Genomic DNA, 26,048 nt, shown 5'->3' with positions numbered 1-26,048 from the left:
CTATGATTAATATTTCAGGAATTTGTTGATTGAGTTTGATCATTATTTTTTTAATTTGTATGTATTCGTAGGCTTCTAGAGTACGTTATGTACACATGTCCCCACCCCAACATCACAAAATATTAGGGTGGGGAGCCCCCTTATCACTCATTGATATGAAAAATAGATTCCGACCGATTCTCAGACCCACCAAATATATATATATATATATATATATATATATATATATATATATATATATATATATATATATATATATATATATATATATATATATATATATATATAATTTCATAAAAATCGGTCAATGCGTCTTGGAGGAGTATGGCAACTAACACTACGACAGTAGAATTTTATAGATGCAAATATATAGATGGCTATTAAAAAATATAGGATGGTGATAGAAAGGTGAAAATTAAGAGTTGTGTGTATTTTTTATCGCTACATCATATAAAATTAAGTTAGATAATTTTGTTTAAAAGAATTTAAAAAATGTCAGGGGTAACTCCTCTTATAACTTATGGGCATGAAAAATAGAGTAAAACTTACTCTCAGTCCTACAAGACATATGTGAAAAATTTCATAAATATCGGTTAAGCCGATTCGGAGGAGTATGATAACTAACACCGTTACAGGACAATTTTATATTTATAGAAGTAGCTGTGAATTAAATAAAAAAGTGGCTGACTTTGACCGAAATTAACCTAGGCAAAAAATACTTTTTCAAGAATTATTTTAAAAATGTCAGCTTTTAAAATCACAAATTAGATTTAGTCTGCAGTCAATATTAACAAAGTTATCCAAATTATTTATAAGAAAAAAATGACTCTACTTTACGAAAAGGTTTTCAGCATGGTAAAAATTACTTTTTATTGATTTTTTTAAATACTTTCAAATAGAAGTATTCTTCTCTCATGCGGTCTCCAAACAAATCCTGTAATTATTATTTTCTGAATAAACATTGCAAAAAAGCTCTGTGGGAAAAACAAACTGAATAAAATTTAAACTAATTGGCGGATTTTTTTTTAATTCTTTGTGTGTTATACAGACTATTTGACTTTACTCTTTGTGTAATATCAAAGTCTTAAGTTCATTTTTGCAAAAGCTATAGCAAATTTTTTATTTTCGAAATTTTAGTTTTATTTTACAATTTCCGAGGCAACAAATGATCTGACCAAACTTCAAAAACAACCATTTTAAACAGTTGCTTATAAATGGTGAATAATCTAAATATGATATTTAATCACGCTATTTTTACCTGCAGCGATTTAAACCAAAAAAGAGCCATTTTTGACCCTTAATTTTTAATAACTAAAATTCTCGTCCAAACAGTGAAGGGCATTTTTGAATTTATAATGTATTAGGTATGTAGTACCTAAAAAACGCATTTACAACCTGGACCCCGATTTTTGACTCTTTGCTTCGTTATCGACCGTATTCCCTTCGCATTTGTTTAGTGTACAGATAGCGAATGATCGATAACGAAGCGAAGGGTCAAAAATCGAGGTCCTGACCGGTCAAGTGCCCCGACAAAAACCTTATTTCTCTGTCATTCTCTGCCCAACCGTCAGTAAAGTCATTCATTATTGTACTTATTTGACCTAATTTCCGGCAGTAACGTAACACTTTATTGTACTGAAAGAAGAATTGTATTTTACCTGCCGCGATCAATCGAGATTGAATGTAAGTGGTCGATGGCAGTAATCGATTATTTATTTGAGTTCACACTCAATTATTTATTTACTTTAATTATTAGAAATATTGTACAAAAGTTACATTTCATTAAATTTATGTGAAAAATTGAAATTCTATAGTATTTTGTAATTATGTTGTTATAAAATAAATAAAAACTTTACCGATTTAGTAATTATTCAATATTGGTAACTATCGATTAAAAATCGAAAGCAGCCATCATGCAAAAGTCATCTGTCAACACTCTCATGACATTCTTATGACGTCTAAAATTTAAAAAATTCTTAAATTATAAATTGTAAGTAAGTGTTAAATCCAATATCAAATTGTTGGCGATAAAATTTTGAGTGCGCCACGTCAGTAAAGACTCTTTATCGAACTCGTCTGTTGTTCACCTCGCTCGCTACGCTCGCCCTACTCATAATATCAGACTCTTTCGATAAAAAGTAACTTTACTGACTTGGTACATAAATAACTATTACCTCAGTTACGCCCCAACCCGCAGTGGTAACTACAGCACCCGGTGGTACTTCGGCATCTTGTTCTGGTAGAGGTATGGGTTGAATTTTATTGGAGAATTTAACTTTTTCGGCTAACTAAAATTAATAAACAAATTATAATTATGATTTCTCTAAATGTAAAATTTATATAAAAATATAATAAAACATCCTATCGGTACGAAAGAAAAACTCATAAACGTATTAAGACACCCATAGATCAAAAGTATAAAACGTGGCATTTGATAATATTGTTTTTATTATCAAATATTTACTATCCGAATGTACTAACCAATAATTAATAAAGTCATTATTTTTGGGATAGATTGTCAAAGTTTTGAAATATGAGATCTCCCACCCATCTTCCTTGTATTCTTATAATAGTGTTTCATACAAAGCCACCTCTATTCCTCAAGTCGTGTTATTGTACATTTGACAACGATAGAGGTAAATCTTGTAGTGCGACAAGTATGAAACAAATACTCAAAAACGTATTAAAATGCCCATAAATCAAATTAAAAAGTATGTATTGGATAATAATCTTGTTATTATCAAATATTCACTATAATAACTAAAGCCAAATATACTAACCTTAAAATTAATGAAGTTATTATTTCTGGGATTGATTACCCAAGTTTTGAAATTGAGGATCCCCCCCCCCCCATCTTCATTTAGGTGTACATTTGGCAACCATAGAGGTACGATGGTTTAACAATTTATTTTTAATACATGTTTTGTTGATATTAGCATAGTATACAGTAAAACAATTAGGAAGGTAATTTTTGTCTGATGATTGATATACCTCGTTTTTAATCTAGAAGGAGTAATTCATTTCACCACGCTATAATGCTTGTTTATAATTATTGGTCCAACCGCAAGCAAGCTTACTGCACTAAATTATAAAATTTTGACATTATTGTCATTTATAAAATGTTTACATTACTGGCATTTTTAATTCATGGGTTACTTAATTTAGTTATATCTGCAATTTTTGTCCTTTCCTACTAGGGTTTTTCAACAACAGTCATTTCAACAGCAGTCAAAGCAAAATCGACCGACCTGCTCATGGTGGCGGTTGCTTGAAATGCTTGTAAGGACGATTTAGTGAATGTTTAAATGGGATATATTTTTTTAAATGTCATATCACACTATTTGTGGTGTTGTTCACTGTAAAAATACGTGGAGAAATACTTTTTTCCACCTACCTCTACCGAAAGTATACTTTTCTGGACCTGATTGTAGGGAGCAAAGTTATACTTAGATTTTTTTATTTATTACGTCATTATTGCATTATCGATGATGTTTAATTGGATGTTTCGCCACTATACTTACTACTACTACGCTAAAACAGTTTGATTTTTGAATCAAATAACATATTTTATTGTACAATCCAAAAATTTATTCACAAAATGAGACTAAATTACAATAGAAGTACATAGAAAAATAACAAAATATGATCTTAAGTAATACTTATTAACATTATCTCTGAACAAACAAAACGATAAACATGATAAAAAAAATGAAAAGTAAGCAGAAAAGCTATGAATAGTAAAATCAAATTCATTATTTCACTTGTGTTCATATTTCAAGCCACTGAAGAACTGATTGTGGTCGGAAGGAATTTATTTATTTTGTAAGAGACTTTGTAAGTCATCAAACTTCTTTTTAGAAATGGATATTGATTCTCGATCGTGTGGAACCAAAGAATACTGATCCAAACTGCATAGTCGCTTTCTTGATTTTCTATTTCTAAGTAAGACCGATTGAAACTTAGATTCTGTGTAAGAAGTTGTTTAAAAAAACTACACAAACAAAAAAGACCACACCGACAAAAGAGCGGATTCGCCACTATTGCACATTGCACTACTATTTTTAAAGAAAATAATTGAATGTTCAAATACGTGGAAGCACGGCGTAATTAGAGATTGAAGACAATTTAAGAACTGACATTTCGTCGTTAATGCATCAAAACATTTGACAAATTCACAATACCCTAAAGACATGTAGGCGCCCTCTAGTAATAAGGTAATTAAATATTGGTTCGCCGATATTGCACATAAAAGAGGGCATATTTAGATGTCATCGCATCAGGTAGCAACAAAAGCTATCCAAGATTTCGAAAGTTGTGCGAACTTTCAAAAGTGAGGCAACAGTGCTTCGGTAATTCGATACTGACAGTGACGGTTATACTATCAAAAACAATAATTTTTATGCAACTAGGCGCGAAATGTTGCCAAGTCAGTGACGTTTGATTTCTTGCTATAAAAAAATCGACTTTTAGTAGTTCCAAAGTGACACAAAATCTAAGCACGGGATAAAAAGTTTATTTGAAGAAAGTGTATTTTTTTGTCTTTCTTAATGGCGGTACAGGCTCCTTTTTTCAATATTTTATTTAGTTATAGAGTAATTTCCACATACTAACATATTTCTGAAATTGGGCTCTGTACCGCCATTCTTTATTATATTATGAATATGTGTGCAAAAATATCGGAGAGGACCACAAAAAATCAAGTGGTGGCTGCTGAAAGATGAGAAAGAAGGTCTATTCAGGAGAAAAATAGTAGAAAAAATATGCTGGAACATGAAAGGAAGCCCTAATACAATTTGGAGAAAAATGGCTAGCAGTATTAGAAAGACTGCTATTGAAATACTTGGGAAAACGTCAGGAAAAAAGTTTGAGGATAAAGAGACTTGGTGGTGGTCAAACGAAGTACAAGGAAAAATAAAAGGGAAGAGAAAATTATATAAAAAGTGGCAAGAAACCAGATCCGACACAGATCTTCAAAACTATATGGTGGCGAAAAAGGAAGCGAAAGTAGCAGTAGCAAAAGCCAAAGCAGAAGTGTATTCAAAACTATACGATACGAAATGAAGGTATATAAAATAGCCAAACAGAGAGCAAAGAAAGCAAAAGATTTTAATCGGATTAGATCTATCCGAGATGAAAATAATAAAATACTAGTTCACGAAAGGGATGTCAAAAAGAGATGGAGAAAGTACTTTGACAGCTTATTAAATGAAGAATTTGACAGACAGCCTGTATAGTCAACGGAGACAGTAGCAGCAATGGTCACCAAAATAACCAACAAGGAAGAGGCTCAAGCGCTCCAAAAAATAAAGAAAGGAAAAGCGGTAGGACCAGATGATATTCCTGGGGAAGTATGGAGAGCATTGGGAGAGACAGGAACAAGGTGGCTAGCAGGTCTATTTAATTGAATTATTATGGAAGTCGGACAAATGCCAGACGAATGGACAAGCAGTATACTGGTACCTGTTTACAAAAACAAGGGAGATATACAACAATGTACAAACTACAGGGCTATAAAACTGCTTAGCCACACCATGAAAATATGGGAAGGAGTAATTGATAGACTGATACGTGAAGAGACCGAAATATCCGAGAACCAATTTGGTTTTATGCAGGGTAGATCAAAAACAGATGCAATTTTCATTATAAGGCAGTTGATGGAGAAATACAGGAGTAAAGAAACAAACGCTCATATGGTATTCATTGATCTTGAGAAAGCATATGATAGAGTTCCTCGAGAGATTCTGTGGTGAGCACTCAATAAGAAAGGAGTCCCTGGTGAATATGTAAAGATTGTGAGGGATATGTATGAGGGAGTAACGACTAGTGGTAGGACAGGTGTGGGAGAGACATAAATTTCATGTGAAAGTAGGATTGCACCAAGGCTCTGTGCTTAGTCCGTATTTATTCTCATTAGTTTTGGACCAGATAACAGCGAAACTACAGGGTAACATTCCATGGTGCTTAATGTATGCTGATGATGTCGTGTTAGTAGGAAATAGTGAAAGAGCCTTAGAACAAAAACTGGAACAGTGGAGACAAGCTCAGGAGGAAAAAGGTTTAAAACTTAGTAGGACAAAAACAGAGTATTTAGAATGTTTATTTAAAGATGGAGCTACTACAACTAAAATGGTATCTTTGGATGGTGAAATGATTGTGAAAAGCAATAGTTTTAAGTACCTAGGATCGGTATTACAGAGTACTGGAGAAGTAGATACAGATGCATCCAGTAGAATTAGGGCTGGATGGATGAAGTGGAAAGAAGCGAGTGGTGTGTTGTGTGACAGAAAAATTCCAATGAAGCTGAAGGGAGAATTCTATAAAACAGCCATAAAACCGGCTATGATGTACGGAACTCAATGTTGGGCAGTAAATAAGAAAGAGGAACAACGAATGCATGTGACGGAAATGATAATGCTTAGATGGATGACTGGAGTGACAAAGAAGGATAAAATTAGAAATGAGTATATTAGGGGAAGTCTAGGTGTGGCACCAATTGATGCCAAAATGAGAGAGCATAGGTTAAGAAGGTTTGGTCATGTTCAACGTCGAGACATTAATCACCCAATACGAAGAATAGCTGAAGTGCAGATTCCTGGAAGGAGTAGGAGAGGAAGAACAAAGAAGACCTGGGCGAGACGATAAGGCAGGACATGTTGGTAAAGGGAATTAACATTGATATGACCCAAGATAGAATTGTGTGGAGAAATGCAATTAGGGAAGCCGACCTCGCATAGGGATAAGGCAAAGAGAATGATGATGATGATTACGAATATGTGTGCCAAATATCTCGACAAAATATTCAAAATTAGAGCCGCAATCTAGGAACGCGTTTGTTGCTACCTGTTGATCGCTACTGTTTGCGCTTAACTCAAAAACGTTGATTTTCGGGTTTCGCCACTATTGTTCTCACTAGGCGATATAATAATATTATTTACGTTTTTATAAGTTTCATACATATTACATACACTTTTTAGCTCTGATAAATCCGAATTGACTCCCAAAAAATACGGACACGGTATGTATATATAACCTCACTATCGTAGATTATGTCAATAAATCTTTATTATCGACAAAAAATATTTTTGTTGAACTATAAATGACATTCTAAAAGAATAACTATTGGATTCTCACAATTTGTATTCGGTTATTATCACTACAAAATAAAATATTCAAATGTAACAAAATAATCCCATAAGACTCGATGCTAAAACGTCCTGCAAATCTAACAGCGTGTCACGTGACTCTAAAAGAGATGAGACGCACGGAGCGAATATTTTTAATATAGGTACATGCATTATACAAAATATGACAGAAGCTCGAGACAAGTGTCAATCGATGAAAAGCCCTATTATTCCTTTAATTTTTAGATTGTTTGAATTTATTTGAAAGTTTGCATTTATTAAAAAACAGTTGTTTATTTTGCTCAAAGTTTTTTGAGAAATAACTTTAATGCTCTGCAAAGGTGCAAATGTCTAATACGCAAGTAGTCGTATTCTCTCTGCGATTAAGTGAATGGTTGGACTGCAAGTACGGTTAATCCGAAGAACACGATCGAGGCCAGCAAGAGAACGACAACCACAACAAAAAGGAAACGATATTAAATAAAGTCTAAGCAGAAAATGAACAAAAGTTTTTAAAAACAAAAATTATTGCTAGAATAGGTTAATTAAAAATATGGATGCGAATAGGTATAATACGCACCTTAACAATTGCTATATCATAATCGATAGCTTCGTCATTGTATTGGTCATGCTGTTTAAAATCCTTAATTTCTATATAAATTTCTTCTTTTCGATACAATTTGGAAACTCCAGCTACAACATATTTTCTAAAAAAAATTAAAATAAGAACGTTCTAATTAAGTAATGAAAACAAAAACATCAAATAACTGTCAAAATTGCATAAATATTTCAAAGTTCTCCTCAAAATTAATAGTCTCGTCGGGATAGCATTTGACCTTGCCAGAAATTTAAATATTATACATAATCTATTCGCCGTGTGCATTGTGTGCAAGTACTTGGAGGGTATACGAGAAACGATCGTGCGCGAATAGCGGAGAAATCTTGCAATTTTTTTAAATAATTCATTGTCAATTGAAATTGTCAAATTGACGTATATTTCATATCTACTCTCAATGAAGAAGAAAAATTTTATGTTGCTCCACAATATTGATAAGATATGCAATTATTATATAAAAGTAAATTTATCTACTCTATATCATAATATGTATAAATTTTTAGTTTGTGAAAACTGTCATTATAGATAGCAGTGCGTGAAGTAATAATGTATTTTAAATGGGATTTACTTTTTCGCACTGTTATTTGGCACACTTTCATATAATCAAATATCCTTAATTTTCGCATTGTCATGGTGATGACATATGAGCAATAAATTACAACAAAAGTTTTGACAGTTTTGTGGTTTGAAAGAAATTAGAATTTTTAAATATCAAACTTCTAAAAATTGTAAAATAAAAATGAATTTCGGTGACGAAGAGTTACAGTTTTTTTATTTGTATATCGTAGATACAGTATTGTATGAAACTGTGCGTGAAGTACTTTTTGTGAACTTACGCGAAGTATGGCACTCGCTCCGCTGTCGCACGTGTTGTAAACATCGCGTGCGTTCGAAAAAAGCATACTTCATGAACTATTTCATAAATAACTGTAGGTTTTCTTTAAAGACAATCGTAATAAAAGTCCGTTTGATGTTTAACAGTTTTAATTAATAAAATAGATGACTAAATTATTGATACTATTAAATTGACGAAATGTAAAAGTGTTGTGTAATTGCGACTAAAATCTTACGTGTTCTTATTCTGACAAAAAAAATGTATTTATAGATAATTTGCGTCTAATCAATATAATACCCGTCTTAATTCGTCTTTTTACGTCTTATTAACCCTAAGAGCACGTCTGTCGTCGCTGTGATGTTATAATCGACTGCCTGTATTCGTTCTAGTTCCCTACGCTAAAACCAACCCTCTTAGGCTAATCTCTTTTTTCCTGCGAAAGAACCCAATAAAAATTGGTTCAAAGTATGTACCGACCCGCCGCCGTCTTTTTCCAATAAACTAAAACTATAAAGTTAAAAGTAGTCCGCCACCGTCGCCGTAATCCCCAATTTGTTCTGCACATCTGGGCCAACGTCCATATGTGAGACCCTTATCCCGTTCTCGTACTAATAATTAAGAAAATTATATACAGGGGAATTTAAAATATAAGGTAAACTATTTACAATCCTACAATCGGCCATCCTGTTCGGAATCCGACTTGGAATCCATGTAGTTATCTATCCACGGCTTCATGTACTCTGCATACGTTGAAGTGCTCTGAGGTCCATCATGGTATCCAGATTTCTTTACCTTGTACCTGTCGTTTGGATTTACTTGTACTACCACGTACGGTCCAAAATATTTCTTCAGCAGTTTGAGTCCTCCACCAAATTGTGTTCTCTTGATTGCCACTAAGTCCCCCTTTTTATGCATCCTCGCCCTTTTTCTTCGTAGATCATATCTGCGTCTATATTCATCTTGAATTTTGACTAACTGACGTCGACCCTCGTTTCTCAGCATCTCTCTATCTTCATCAAATTGTTTAATTATCTCCTGTTCTATGATCTCCTTCATCCTCAGATCTTCTTTATTCTTCATCTTCGTTCCGAACAGTACTTCAAACGGCGTCGAATTTATGCTTCTTTAATAAGTTGCATTAAAGAACTGTTGTGATTTATGAATGTGTTTATACCACTTCGTCGGTTCCTCTAGACTGAGTTTAGTTAATACTGGGATTAACGTTCTATTGATGCGTTCTACTTGTCCATTGCCTCTTGGTACGCCTGTTGTAATTTTTACATGTTTTATATGTTCACTTTCGCAATAGTCTTCGAATTCCTTCGCCGTAAATGCGGTACCTCTGTCAGATATTATACGGAGCGGATTTCCCATATCCTTTTGATGTCTCTTCATGCATTCTATAACTTCTTTCTCCTTCGTTGATTTTGTAGGATACAACCATGCGAATTTCGAAAAATCGTCAAAAATCACCAGAATGTGATTATAGTTTTTGTTAGTCGTAGCTAAGGGTCCTAAATGGTCAACATGAAACGTTTGTAAAGGCCCATCGATTTTTTACTATCGGATGTAACAAACCTTCCTTTTTGCCTTCTATCTTGCTTCCAAGTATACATTTAACGCAATTCCTTATACAGTGCTCGATTTTTTTCTCTAAGATTTGGAATGTAACATTCTCTTTGAATTAAATCTTGTGTTTTTGTTACAGCAAAATGTCCTACCTCGTGTAAGCTTCTAATTATTTCTGTTTGCATTCTTTTCGGAATGACTAACACTTCCTTGCCGTCTTCGTATTTAAAAAGAATATTGTTTTTTAAAAAGAAGTCCTCGTACGTTTCCGTCGTCTTTGTCTTGTCGGGTTCGTAACTTTTGACTACTCCCTCTATATCCGTCTTTATTTTTTTATCTTCTGTATGGTTCAGCTGAAAATGATTATTGACTATAGTCTCGCTAATTATTGTAATCCTCCTTATAAAAGTATCTACTCTGTTTTTTGATAAAATTATTCCGTCTTCGGTTATTGTAACTTCCGCTTGTCTCAGTATATTGTTTCCGAGAATAATTTCAACGTCTAGTGCTCCTTTTGGAATAACATGAAATAAAATATTAAAATCCTCTCCTTGAATTTCTACCATTTTATTAAATGAACCTAAAGTTTTAACTCCCGTACCTCCTAATCCACTTAAATCTAATATGTTTTGTAAAAGAATCACGTCATCAAAATATTTTTCAAAAATATCTTCTCGTACTGAACTAATGTCACTTCCTGTATCCAATAATGCACGTAGTGATAATTTTCCAACCTTCACTGTTACCGAGTTTTTATACCCCAAGTAGGGATGGGAAAAACCTACCGGTTTAAACCTAAAACCGGTTTTTTTACTTCGTAATAACCGGTTTTACCGGTTGTTTTTTGTCCCGGTTATAACCGGTTTTTCTTTTTTAAGTAAAAACCGGTTATTAGGTTTTTACGGTGATTAGGATTAAGTTAGGTATTATTTCGGATCCCAATCATAATTATTATTCTCAAGTAATTATTCCAAACAAAACCATTATTCAAATTTTATTTTATTTTATAAAATACAGAAGCATACTGAAAGTTCAATCTCACATCAGCCAGAAACAGTTATTAAGTTTTATTATAATATTTCCTTGAAAAGGTATTTGTAATCATAATATTTACATAAGAAGTGATCTGGTTGTATTAGACGCAAACATCATCTATTTTTCACACTTAACTCTTGACATTGAAAGTGGGTGAATGACTTTTTCTGATTACCAAAAATAATGCTCTGATGAGTAATGATACACTCATACAGGAAGTATTAAATGAGTTAAAATGTACCTATTCTACAAATATACAAACGTGTTAAAAGTAATACATGTTCTTTCGATAGTACTAATTTTGATCATATTGATATCGAGTCGAATGGAGTATCGCAAACTAAAGTGTATTGTAAATGTAACTTTGTAACCTATTGGATTAAAAAAACCAAAAACAGGTTTTTTAAAAACCGGTTTTTTGTGGCCGGTTATAACCGCCAGGTTAAACCGTAAGCAAAAAAACCGGTATAACCGAAAACCGGTGTTTTGTCAAAAACCGCCATCCCTAACCCCAAGTTAACAACATTTGCATGTCCAGAAGTTGATGATTCTTCTTCTTTCTCATTGCATCGAAAAGACCTGTGTCCAAACTGATGGCATCTAAAACATTTTAGTCCCTTGGCTTTGTCAGGACAATCCGTCGATCTGTGTCCCTCAATTCCACAATTGAAACATTTTTCTTCCTTTTTATTCCTACTTTAAGGCGCTCTTCTTTCATCTCGTCTTACTTCCTCGTTCGTCCACGTCTTTTTATGCATCTCGGTTTTAACTAATTTTTGCGTCCTCTGTTTTTTAATCAATTCGTACAGTTTAATCTTCTCTTTAAAATCATTGAAATTTTTGGCACCATAAAGTATTACTTTATTAGCAGGGTCGTCCATAATTCCCTCAATTATATATTTCTCTCATTTTTAGTACATACTCCTGTACGCTTTCACCTTGTTTCTTCTTTCTATTCATCAGCATATTGTGTATTTCGGCACTACTTATTTTGTTCTCAAACTCTGTTGTCAGTCTCTTCTTCAGGAGCTTCCAGCTATTAACTCCTTTCTCTGACTGTATATACAGTTTAGCTTTTCCTGTTAGAGATCGTTTAGCAAAAATTAACATTTGCAAATCATTCCATCCCATCAGATTGGAAATTTCTTCAAAATCAGTGATCCATTTTCCTATGGGATAATCGTCTTCTCCGTCGAAATTTCTTATACTGTCCTCTACGTCTCTAAAAGTTAAGGTAAATGAATCATTCAGTCTACCTCTCGTCATTGTGTTTGATTTTGATCTATTCCTCGTAAATAAATCCGTCGTCCCTTCATCATCCATATCGTCATCATTATTATCGTCGTCGGTAACGTCTTTACCTTCTTCCTCGTGATAAGTGTCTTTATCACTATTTGCGTCGTTATCTTCATTATAGCGATCGTCTTCGGTAACGTCTTTACCGTTTTCCTTGTGATAAACGTCTTTATCACCGTCATCATCGCTAGCGTCTTCGTCTTCATCGTCATTCTCGTCTTCAAGATTGAAGTCGTTCAAAAATGAACAAATACGTTCAATCACGTCGTCTTCTGAACCAGTGTAGTTCAGATCTTAAACACTGCAAACTGCTACTAAGTCCGGCATACTTAGTTTGTTTTTAATGTCGTCTATTTTTGTGGAGTATTCCTGGGATTCTTTATCCCACGCAAAATTTGTAAAATTCCGCAAATTCTTCCTAGTTTGTTGCGGCAACCCTTTATCCCCGTACGCGACAACATGCAACGCCTTAACAGCACTTAATGCCGAATTTTTAAGGTTTAAACTAATTTTTGGAAAATCGTTAAGAGTTTGTTTAGACTGCATTTTAAAAAGGTATATAATAATAGTACATAAAAAAAAATAAAAAGATAAATTACCTTTTAACTAAAAAGTTAGATTATTTTTCCCGTGTGCAAATTGTACTTGTGAACTGTAGAATTGTAGTCGCTTTTACTTCAAAATGATCAATATTTACTACAAATACTAACAAAGTTATGGTTTATTAAAATAAATGAACAAAAAAAAAACAATGAAAAACAAAAAACAGTTAATCGTTAAATGATTTATGATAGTTCTTTCGCAACATTCACTGTTTATCGTCAAAGTTCCAGTTCACAGCTCCTCGAAAAAAATAGTCTTTGGTCAGATTTCTAATTTCCAGACACAAGACCAAAGTGTCTTGTCTACTTTTAAAATATTGGAACAAACACACCTGATTTCTCCTTGGTAATACTGCTTGCTATGATTGCGTCTCGTCGTCGTCGTCGTCACTGCCCATACAGCCGTCGTATTTGCCTAACAGCGTCGTCTACACTGTACTAGCCTGCTACTCCACCAACACAACAATTCACCAACAGTTTCCCAATTTGTGAAAGTCACCAATAGTTTAAAAATTCAAAAATCACCAACAGTTTCCACGTTTCCCGAACAGTAATAAACAGTTTCCAAAAATTACGTCACGTCACTTGAGCCGATTTTTTAATTACACGTCACTTTACTGTATTTCGCGAACTTTACGACGAAATTGTCTTTCTTAGATCCCGGTTAAGCCCCCAAAATGTAGGTTTTCTTTAAAGACAATCGCAATAAAAGTCCGTTTGATGTTTAACAGTTTTAATTAATAAAACAGATGACTAAATTATTGATACTATTAAATTGACGAAATGTAAAAGTGTTGTGTAATTGCGACTAAAATCTTACGTGCTCTTATTCTGACAAAAAAGAAATGTATTTATAGATAATTTGCGACTAATCAATATAATACCCGTCTTAATTCGTCTTTTTACGTCTTATTAACCCTAAGAGCGCGTCTGTCGTCGCTGTGATGTTATAATCGACTGCCTGTATTCGTTCTAGTTCCCTACGCTAAAACCAACCCTCTTAGGCTAATCTCTTTTTTCCTGTGAAAGAACACAATTAAAATTGGTTCAAAGTATGTACCGACCCACCGCCGTCTTTTTCTAATAAACTAAAACTATAAAGTTAAAAGTAGTCCGCCACCGTCGCCGTAATCCCCAATTTGTTCTGCACATCTGGGCCAACGTCCATATGTGAGACCCTTATCCCGTTCTCGTACTAATAATTAAGAAAAATGATATACAGGGGAATTTAAAATATAAGGTAAACTATTTACAATCCTACATAACTATTAATTAATTGTATTTTGGTTGTAGTAGTGCATTTTAATAATTAATTTTATTTACTACATACAATTGTTTACCTTTTAATAACATAACCTTAATATTACTTTTTCTTCTTATAATTTTTTGGGCTATGGCCCTGACAATTGTCCAGCAACCAGGACTAATATAATTGGCCAATATAATTAAAAGTGCCCAAAATGTTGCTGAGATATGAAACCAGGTGTCTCTTTTCCGAACTTGCACGGTCCCAATAGGAAGGATCCACAGTTGTGTAAATTGAAAATCGAGAATGAATTCTGCCGTTGTATTAGACGCCATCTTAATATTAAAGAACTCAATATCTCCACCATTTTCAACTTTTCGACAAAACGGATAGAAATGGAAATTTGATCTCCTACAATTAATTTCCTTTTTACAACTTTTTTCGTGCCGTCGATATTTTCCGAGTTAAGAGAGTGGGTGGAGGTGGAAGTGTAACTACTGAATTGAATCTCGTTTATTATTAACTTTACAACATAATTGTACATAAGCAAAAATGCAGAGAACTATACAGTGATGAGCGAGCTAAGAACCGGCAAAATAACGCAAAAGATGGAAAACATTTTAAGTTGTGAAATAAAAAGGAATGAAACTAGTAGAGTTGGGAAATTTAGCTATAAAAACCTATAAATTGACATTCTAGTTATGGTTTCCCACCTTTAGACGTATCAGGCGAGTTTGGCAACTGTCACTGTGACAGTGACAATTTTAGTTGACATACTCCTCTGATACGTGTAAAGGTTGGACACATTAGATAGAATATAAATGTATAGGTTTTTATCGCTAAAGTTTTACAACTCGACTAGTTTCATTTCTTATTATCTCACAACTTAATATGTTTTCCATCTTCTGTGTTTATTTCTTTGGTTATTCGCGTGCTCCTCACTGTATTTTATAACGTCTTCATTCAGAACGAAATATTCTTTCTGTCCAGCAGAAAACCGTAAGTAATATTGTAGCGTATTTTTGTTGAGGGACCATTGAACAACATGTGTATGTTTTTTTATATACACATATCTTATTCTTTTAGTGTCTATGCGTGGTTTCAGATATTGGCGACTGTCATGACAAGGTGTTAGACCTGGATCCCGCGTACCAAAAAAAAGTTGATTAATAGCAAGCTGAAAATTCGTTAATAGCTTTACGGTGTATAGTCGGACAAACTTTGATGTACGGGAACACTGGAAGAGGGGAAGTTTTAATTGTGGAACAGTTTAAGAATTTGGAACGTCAGATTACGAAAACGTCTTATGTATTTTGTCGGACATCGTCAGCGTCTGTTGTTTTTGTTCTACGACGTATTTCTTCGTTTGGGATTCGGTCTCTCATGGAGAAACCCAATATCTGACGCAACAGTCATAAAAAAAATGTTTTTCAAAATAACTTCAAAATTATTGGTGATATCAAAAATTTCAACTAGTAAAAAATATAGGTTATATTACTATTGCGACTACTTTTTACTTCTGTTTTCCTGAAGACAAAAATTGGTTATATAAAATATGGCTATAAAATTTGCACACACTTGTGATTAGTAATTCGTTTAAGCAAATTTAACTGCAGCCTTTTCAAAAATATGGATTTTGAACCAACGAATCTTACATATTATGTCTTATAAATAATACATAAGTAACGTAATTTATGAAGCGATAACGATTAATTTAATTTCGGATGCTAATTAGAGGGTGATTTTCACGATTGTTTTTACCAACCAAAAAAAAAAGATACCAACATTACTTTGGTCGTAACTTACTTACTTTTGATGTTACGTACTTAAAAAAAAACAATGGACTATTAAAACGGTAAGTTAATACTAATCCTATCGTTTTTCATACTGTCATGACTGATCTGTTACGTCAGCCGTTTTTATAAATAATGAAACTAAAAAATTTTCTACATTTAAATCTCATTTAAATGTAGAATCTCTCTAAATTTAAATCTTAAAACAGCTTTTAAAATAAACAGTTTTTACAATTTAATTTCAGTTATTAAGAATTACCTAAAAGTACAGCCATCGGAAGAAGACGAATTTCATGAGAACCTGAGAGAATTTAGGATGCAGCTCAAAACCACTATTTAGAGCTACTGCCTCAAAAGTTAAAATAGCTATAATGATTGCCAACCTCCGTAGCGGAGATGACACCTGAAGAAGAAGGAAAAAGTACAGGCTGAAGGATAAGTGTGCTATAGACACGTGTAGTATCGAGCATCGTGCCTATTGTATTGGAATTATTTTTATGACCCACTGCATACAAATTGCATTGATCAGTTTTCGAATTTCTGCAACTTTGTAGTTTACCTACAACTTATCCATGGATCGTTTTATTATAAAAAAAAATACAATTAGCACGTGTAGGCAGGTACTAGCGGTTAGTCTTTAAACAAATGTTGAAACAAGGGCTTCGGTAAGCAGGTAAAACGAGTACAGAATTTTAAAAAATCGTTCCATGTGTTTCTTAGTAAATGTTATTTTAAAATTGTTGATGAATAGGTATCCTTCGTTTTTATTTATATTACCTACTGTTTAAAGTTGCTGTATTTACATAGACACAAAAATTTAAATTTCTTAAGCAGTTACATTTCCTAGTTGGTACTTGTGTAGTTCCAAATGTTCCTGTTAAATAAGAAACAAAAGAAGCAAAAACTGAGTTAGAGCGGGCACCTCCGGGGCCTGGGCCCTGGTTCCACAGAATCCTCGGGACCATGCTCAGTTCACCACTGTCTCAACTGTTCTTTCGTATATACTTTTAAATGTTCGTCAATATAACCAAAATATAACCAAATAAACTTACCAAATAAATAAACTGCTTACAAATAGCTTGAAAATAAACATAAAATACTTACAAACCATAGCAATGCGCAGCGGTAACAACAGTGTCCTCATTTACAAGAGATCCTCCGCATCCTCCGAAAACTTTGTTAAAATTTCTGAGAGAAACTATCCACGGATGGTCCTCAATGTTAGCTTTGCGTCCCCCAATTATTCGTAAACTGTTACCTAAAAAATCAGAACCCGAAACTCAAATAGATTGTAAGATATAACAGCTAAACTTTCAACTGCAAAATAAATAGCCGACTACTTTATACCAGCTTAAAAATATCTACCATCTCCCGATGACGCTGTAGGTTGTTCTCAACTAAATGCAGCACCGAAATACAGGGTGTCGCAGTTTTACTTTTATTAACTTAACTTTTATTTTATTTATTCTTGAATATTTCCTAACAGACATGGGATAATATAACACGAAATTTTGAACGCAGGGGTTTTTGGGACGAGAAATCTAAATTCGTCACCAAAAATGACCCAGAGTATTACCCAGAGGGCGCGCCACTGCGTGCGTGAAAGTAAATTTTCCCGCACGCCGTGCGGGATATAATATATAATACATGCAAAAAACTAATATTTAGATATTATTTACTAATTTATTTCAAATTTATCTTATTTTGTTCATGTTTTAATTAAATTAGCGCGATTATTTCATTCATAGGAGATTCTGACCAATAGAAAGCTACAGAAATAAAAATTAAACTGATAATTTTTGATAATATCCCGTCGTCAAGTACATTACGTCAGATGCCCTTCGTTGCTACGAAAAATTACATTCAGTGACATTAATGACAAATTAATGTTTTAAAAATTATAAAAGTAATGATTTTCAGCCGTCAAATATTTATAACAACTCTGTGTTTAATTGTACTAATTTGTACTTACATATACATATATATAAATTACAATAAAATTTTGGTTTTGAACAGTTTTATTCATGAAATAATCGCAACAAATTGCACTCGATCTCTAAAATTATTATCGAATTTTTGCCCTCGTGACACTTTGACATAATTTCACTCCCCTTCGGGTCGTGAAATTAAAACTGTCAAAGTGTCACTCGGGAAAAATTCGATAATTTTAGGGCCGGTTGTTCGAACGCTAATCAACATTGATCACTATCAAATACTTAATTACTGCCACAACTGTCAATGTCAACTTAGGTTGGGATGACGAAAACATAATTATTGATGACAATTATGAAATTAGTTAATCAATTATGTTAATATTTGTTATGTTAATTGACTAAATAATCTCATAATTATAATTAACTATGTTTTCAGCAACCCAACCCGGGTTAACATTGACAGTTGTGACAGTAATTAAATATTTGGTAGTGATCAATGTTGATTAGCGTTCGAACAACCGGCCCTTAGAGCTCTTAAAATATTTTGACGTAATAAAAAAATTAAATTATTTTGACGTAATATTTAAAAGTCAGATCAGTAATACAATGGTTTTGAATCGTCGTCATGGAAACCAATATCATCGTCGTGGTAACCCATTATATTGAAAGTTTGGTTTTGACAACCTTGTCAAATAATTAATTTGTTTATTTTCATTTCTAAATACAAATTGATATAACTCCATTTTTTTGTGGCTTTTTTCCAAACGTACGGCCTTAACTAAAATATTGTTCCTAACTCATGCGGAAAGTGTTTTCCCCGCACTCGACTGCTTGCCCGAACTCCACTATCGCGTCGTTCTGGTAGGGGAGCAAAGTATGCTAAATGTGCAGTCACTCGAGCGCTTTGGGGACCTATTGGGTTGTAAAGAATAGGTCCTAAAACCAAAAAAAGTTAAGTAAAATTTTCCATTTTAGTGGGCGCTTGCCATTTTTTAATTTAATTTTCCATTTCCAACAATGGTTTTTTTCCGATTACAGCGACATCTGTCCATAATTCGAAAAAATGTTTCGAATAAAAGTTACTTATTTTTACGTAAGGAATCCAAATCTGCAATAAAAAATGAGGGTTCCTATTTAAGATTTTAAAGTAACCCCCCCCCACATCCATGGGGGGTCGTGTTTGGTGCCATTGGACAGATTTTTCAAAAATATTGAATAAGTGTATTTTTCAGTTTTTCGATCTGATGTTCATTTCGCAAAATATCGCGGGATTCGTATTTAAAATATTAAATTTACCCCCACCCCTCTCCATGGAAAGTCGTGTTTGGTATCATTCGATAGATTTTTTAAAAATATTGAGCACATATTTTCTAGTTTTTCGATCTGTTATTCATTTCGCGAAATATTCGCTTTTTTCTTGTGAAACTTTGGGACTCACCCATTTCCTTACGCCCGGCTCAAATCGTCAGATTTTTGAAATATACACTCTTTTGCATGTACTTAACTTACCTTATCTTAATCTGACAATTTCGAGTTTTTTTAAGGATATATTTTTTTTTCGGGCCCCCCTTAACGAACTCCCCTGTGTTACGAGCCAATATATGGTAGAGGTACATCTGCAGGGTACCAGGTTTCTCACCATATGCTAATCTGACGCGCTCGAGTGACTGCAAAAATCCCCGCTTGGGCTCCCCTACCATTCTGCTCAACGGCAATCTCGTGCGTGAAAGTCTCACTTTCCGCATTAGTTAGGAAAATAACTATTTCATATCAGAAATATTTATTTCTAGAATATAAAAATATACTTTCCATTTAACACCACTAGAGAATGGAGAATTAATAACTGACTTTGCAAGATAATGTAAAATAAAAAACCAGGTTTTTCCAAATGAAAAACATTTAAATAGATAATGCCCTAACTACAAATAATATACAAAATCTCATTAAGTATGTATTATTATGATCTGCTTTTTTTCTTGTTATGTGAATAAGCTGACTTTTATTAATTACAGTAAAACAAAATTCTCAGGGATAATTTATCGTATGAATTACTTTTATTTCGTGGCTTCTAGTATTTCTCAGTTGCTTGCTTTATTCAGAATAAACAAGAAAATAAGTATACTCAATAAACAACATATATATTTTCAAATACCATTTATTTATTATACCATAAAACATATTTAAAATTAAATTTACGCTAACCTTTATCATGTTTAAAAAATTTTATCTAATCATAAAAAAAAGAACCTTTAATTTTACTACTTTGTGAATCAAATTTATTCAATTGAATCTGAAAATTGCTCCAATTATGATATAAAAGAAAAACAAATTTTAATTCTGTACAAATTTATGTTATTTTTTTCAAATTATGACTGATTTAAAAATTGGGAGAAAGTTGGGAAAAAGCTACATAATATGTATTTGTCCCAACTTATTTGTTAATATGAGTTGGGGTCTGAATGTAGATATTATATTAAGACCCCAAAATCATAGCAATACTTGAAAAGAACATATAAATTGTATTGGGGCAAAGCTATATTAAGCCTCTAGTGTTAAAGTAATATAACACCCCCACCAAGCATGGAAGAAATCACGCATGCCATAAAAACGCTTAAAAACGATAAATCCCCTGGTCTGGACAATATTGATGCCGAGCTAATTAAAACAGACGGTCATGAACGCATAAGTAAAATCCATCAATTAACCCTTAAACGCCCAAGGGCGGGTAAAAAATGTCCACCTAATGCGTATTCCCTTGTAACATATTTATTACGTGTTTAAAAATTTTTCAAAAATTATTTATTGTTTATCGAATGTTAATTTGGTTTCACCGATATTTTTGAAAATAAAAGTAATATCTTGAGTTAAATATGGATGGGCATGAAAAGTACACACTTGGTAAAACTTGTTACTAAAGGTTTCTCTATAATTTCTCGTTGGTAGGAACATAATCCATATAATTATCGACGTATAATTACATTATCAACATAATTATCTGCCAATGAGGAGGCTGAAAGGAAGAATGTGGAGAAAATCGACAAATCTGAAATAATGGCTTTTACTGGTATGTTAATTTGGATGTACATTGTAATTTTGTTGTAAGGTTTGCAAACTGTTTATATTAATATTTTAAAAGATGCTGTGTTTATTAAGCATACGATTCTTAAGTCTAATCCATTTCCAACAACTCTCAATAAATATAGTAGCTGTTTTCGAGGTGGACATTTTTTACCCACCCTTGGGCGTACATGGAACCTATAAAAGGTTGGGCGTTTAAGGGTTAATAGAAAAGGCCTGGCAACAAGAAATGATGCCGAAAGAATGGTGTAATAGTATTATTGTACCAATACACAAGAAAGGAAAAAAGGAATCATGCATGAATTACCGAGGAATCTCACTAATCAACACTGCGTATAAAATATTGGCTTCAATATTATTAAAAAGATTAGTACCATACGCCGAAGAAATAATTGGTGACTACCAGTGTGGTTTTAGGCCGGGCAGATCGACTGTTGATCAAATATTTACAATAAGACAAATGCTTGAAAAGTATTGGGAATATAATCAGGACGTTCATGAGATCTTTATAAGCTTCAAACAGGCTTATGATTCAATTAATCGTGCAACATTATGGAAGGCAATGATCGAGCTCGGCGTACCAAAGAAACTAGCTGCGGTAACAAAAATGTGTGTAAGTAACTCCTTTGCACAAGTTAGAATAGGGGGAAAATATCAAATGCTTTCTGCGTAAATTCTGGACTAAGACAGGGAGATCCGTTGTCCCCATTGTTGTTTAACCTGGCCTTAGAATATGTCATGCGAAAAATGTATCCAAACTCAAACCAGACATAACTGCTCGGGGAGCAAAAATCATACTCGCCTTTGCCGATGACGTAGACGCAATAGCACAATCAACATTAGAAATTAAGGATATTTTCTCGAGCTTTGAGGAAGCTGCATTGAACATCGATCTAAAAATAAATGAAGACAAAACAAAATACATGGTCGTCTCAAAACAAGAACGACGGCGAATAAGGCAAATTATTACTATAAACGATCATAATTTCGAAGTGGTTAAAGAATTTAAATATCTAGGAGCAACAATCACAAATGACAACAAATTGGAGCGAGAAGTTGAAACGCGAATAATGGCAGGAAAGAAATCTTTCTTTACAATGAAACATCTAATGAAGTCAAAACTTCTTTCACGAGGTGCAAAAATCCAGATATATAAGACCATAATACGACCAGCAGTCGCGTATGGAAGCGAAACATGGACGCTAACAAAAAGAGAAGTAAATAAATTGCTGGTGTGAGAACGTAAAATCCTTCGAATGATATATGGTCCTTGCAGAGACAGCGTGACAAACGAATGGAGGCGTAGATACAATAACGAGCTAGAGTCTCTATTCGGAAAAGAAAATCTAGTTAGATATATAAAAGCTAATAGACTCAGATGGGCAGGGCATGTGATACGCAGTAACGACAATCGCCTTATAAACAATGTGTTCTGGGAAAGGCCAGATGGAAGAAGGTCTGTAAAAAGAAAAGATGCTCGGCCTAGAAAAAGGTGGAAAGATGCAGTCAAAGAAGATCTAGAGAAAATGGGGGTGCGACAATGGGAATTAGTGGCACAGGACCGACAAACATGGAAGGCAATAGCAAACGCGGCAAAGACTCACGAAGAGTTGTAGCGCCATTGATGATGATGATGATTAAAGTAATAGCGTAAAAGCAAAAAGTCAAAGATTGTTGATCATATTTGGAAACTACCGAGAAAAAATAGCTATCATGATCGAAAGCAACAATTAAAATGAAGAAATGTGAAGAAATAAAATAAAAGTTTTAAAGAATGGAAAAAACCAGGAAACCAATTATTCATGATCCTACATGCTTCGTAGTGCTCATCTTTAATAACATCTAAAATACAGAAATCGATTGCAATCTATTGAAAGTATGTACAGTGGAACTCTGATAAGTCGGCCTCCGATAACTAGAAAGTTTGGCTAACCCGGACCGACTATCATCAGATAAAACAATCATTTTTTCACTTTGCCTGAGTTTTTTACCAAGAAATAAACAATACTGTAAGGTACAACTGTACCTATATATTTCATGTTTGTGCAATTATAATGGAATTTATCTGTAAGTATGCAATATTTTATTAATTTTTATTATATTCTCCGGTTAACCCGGATTTTCGATAACGCGGATCGGCAGCGGTCCCGATTAATCTTACCTATCGATGTTCAACTGTATATAACTTATTTAAGACATTTTAAAGTTCACGTTAGTATCGTTGCTTACCTGCACCAACAATGCTGTTTTTGGCTAGAAAAATAAAAACCAAAAATACAATCTTCCACTGTTGACTACCCATTATAAAATTTTAGGATAGACTAGAATATAATGCACAGTAAGTGTACTATGCTGTATCCTATATACTAACCACTTTAATCTTTATTGACCTTAAACCATAAATGAGGGCCATGATTTCGTGATTATTTGGGACTCGACGTCCATGAAAAGAGAATAAAATAAAAAATAAAAATTTAAAATTGACGCAAGTGGGTAAGGTAAACGTGTTCTATATTTAATTTTATGCTTACTTTGCTTTTCATCTGTGGATCACGATTCCTACGTGTTTCTTATATTCGGGCAGAATATATGACCAAAACATAGATCATATAGATCTATGGCGGATCCTACATCATTGAAGATGGCGAGATGATGAGATGGTTGATAGTACTGGTAAAAAAAAGATGAAACCTATTTTTAAATACCAGGATAATTTAAAAAACTCATAGTAATCAAACGTATTTTTAGTAGAAACTTCTCACTCAGATACGATGTCTTCAAAATGGACAAAAGAAGACAACAATTAACAACATAAAAAAGGAAGATCTAGAACTTCGAACACAATCAAAACAAAGAAATTCTTCTAGACGGATCGTGATATTATGCTTTGTGTAATATACACGTTACCAAGCAATTGGACTTCCTAAGTAATAGATTTTCACCCTACGTTACCGGAATTAGAACCGGAAGTCAATATTTAAATTCTTCGTGTGAGTTTTCGTAGACTGAAATACCATTTTACTAATGTTTTGCTAAACTTTCGGTCATAACTTTTAAACCGGAAGTGATATAAAAACTGAGAGGTGTTTTTTTGTTCTAGTGTTGCTAAGGCGCGTCGAATAATATATCGTTTGTATTATGTTGGCGATGTAAAAATAGTACTTTCAGTTGAAACTGTGGAACCAGAAGTCCGAGTTCACTTTTAGTAGCATCTTTAGGTTATAACCTAGGTTATAAGTAATGAAGTTTATAAAATACCTCCAACAACAAGGGATGAGATGAAAAATAGAATACAAAGTGTATTTCGATGTGTTATTTACAAATGCTCCGTAGAGTAAGTAGCTCATTCAATGATCGGTTTTAGGCGTACATAAATGTGTTAGGAGATAATTTTGAACACCTTATGTAATTAAATATTAAAAATATTTTATTAAAAGTAGCTTCTAATTTTTCAAACATGTTTTTTTGCAAAATGTATTACTGATAAATGTTTCGTTCTTTATTTGTTACATTGTTACATTTACATACAAAAGTAGTGTTTAATTGTCTTCACAAAATATTTTATTTTGTGTTTGTGTGTTTTTTTGTAAAATTTATTACTAATTTTCTTTGTTTATTTGTTGCATTTACATAAAAAGATAGTTTTTAATTGTTTCAAAAATGTTGCATGTAGTGGTTGTGTTTTTTTTTGTAAAATGTATTACTAATAAATTATCAACGAAAACTTTTCGTTTATAAATTTGCAAAAGTCTGTGTGTTATTGCGTTGCCGCTCCTGCAATACTTAGAGCAGGTGTATCGATGGATTAATATGTAGTTTTGCCTTCTGAATCCAAATCTGAAAACGGCATTTCGATATATCTAACCGTCTTCGAGATAATCGACCTCAAAGTCTAAAATGTGACGTCACAATCCGGTTATCTCCTACAGACACACTAAACGTCAGCTCAAATGGTTGATTAGGAAGTAGGCTACTTTTTTTTTAAATCTCGATTTGCCAAGCATAGGTTATTTACATTTGAGTTTGACACTTCGTGAATGTCAAACTAAATTTTAAATTAAGTATTAATAAAACATCAATGACATTTGATAGTGAATTTAATTATTATATAAAATAAATAAGATGTTCAAAAATACAATTTGAGTATAAATATTTTAAAAGCAATAATTTATTTTACAGTTTATTTAGAAGTGTATTTCTCGAGATATTAGACCGTTTCTATAATTTACCCAAGGTATCAGGATAAATGGTTTTTCCCAATTATAGCGCCATCTATCCACAGTTCGAAAAAATGTCTTGAATAAAAGTTGCTTACTTTTACGTAACGAATCCAAATCTGCAAGAAAATCTAGGGGTTTCCATTTGAGATTTTAAAGTTACCCCCCACCCCACCTCCAGGGGGTGTAGTGGAGGTTGCTGTTTAGTGTCATTGGATAGATTTTTGAAAATTATTGAACACGTATTTTTCAGTTTTTCGATCCGATGTTCAGTTCGCGAAATATCCGACCGTTCCACTACTTTTGGGACACCTTGTATAAAATTTATTAATTTTATACGAGGTATATAAAAAATATGAATTTCGATCAAGAGTAAACTACCTTTATAGTTGATAACATTTAAATTAGAATGATATAATTGCACATTAAAACATAATTATTAATTCTAAACTACTTTTCATAATAGAAATGTTCCATATTATGAATTAAAATACGTAAATATACAAAGTTTTCGTTATGACAATGCTCGCATTTTCAGCTTGTTTTTATTTCTTTATTTCCTACAGTGTTACATTGATTACCGGATTGATAATAATCGGTAATCTTCAATTGTCAATTCAGTCATGGCTTACTTAAAATTTAGATAAATTTAAACACCTAAAATAATTTGCTCTGAAAAATGAAAATATCTCGAAAACTAATAAAT

At 33.1% G+C, this 26,048-nt stretch overlaps 1 protein-coding gene across 1 annotated transcript in view; it reads right to left on the bottom strand.

The window, feature by feature from the left end:
• Positions 1 to 23,456, bottom strand: part of LOC114326719 (trypsin alpha-3) — a 33,898-nt gene extending 10,442 nt beyond the window's left edge. The window contains exons 1-4 of the mRNA XM_028275143.2: positions 23,355 to 23,456; positions 17,218 to 17,371; positions 7,702 to 7,828; positions 2,175 to 2,288 (exon numbers count right to left, since the gene is read on the bottom strand). Of these exons, the coding sequence (XP_028130944.1) occupies positions 2,175 to 2,288; positions 7,702 to 7,828; positions 17,218 to 17,371; positions 23,355 to 23,427 (468 nt within the window). The 5' untranslated portion in view covers positions 23,428 to 23,456. The remainder of the gene's footprint in view (positions 1 to 2,174; positions 2,289 to 7,701; positions 7,829 to 17,217; positions 17,372 to 23,354) is intronic.
• Between the last annotated feature and the right edge of the window lie 2,592 nt (positions 23,457 to 26,048).

This window comes from Diabrotica virgifera, chromosome 1 (assembly GCF_917563875.1).
Source record: "Diabrotica virgifera virgifera chromosome 1, PGI_DIABVI_V3a".
Lineage (NCBI taxonomy): Eukaryota > Metazoa > Arthropoda > Insecta > Coleoptera > Chrysomelidae > Diabrotica > Diabrotica virgifera.
Note: the sequence above shows the minus strand (reverse complement) of the source record. Positions and strands in the feature narration are given on the sequence as shown.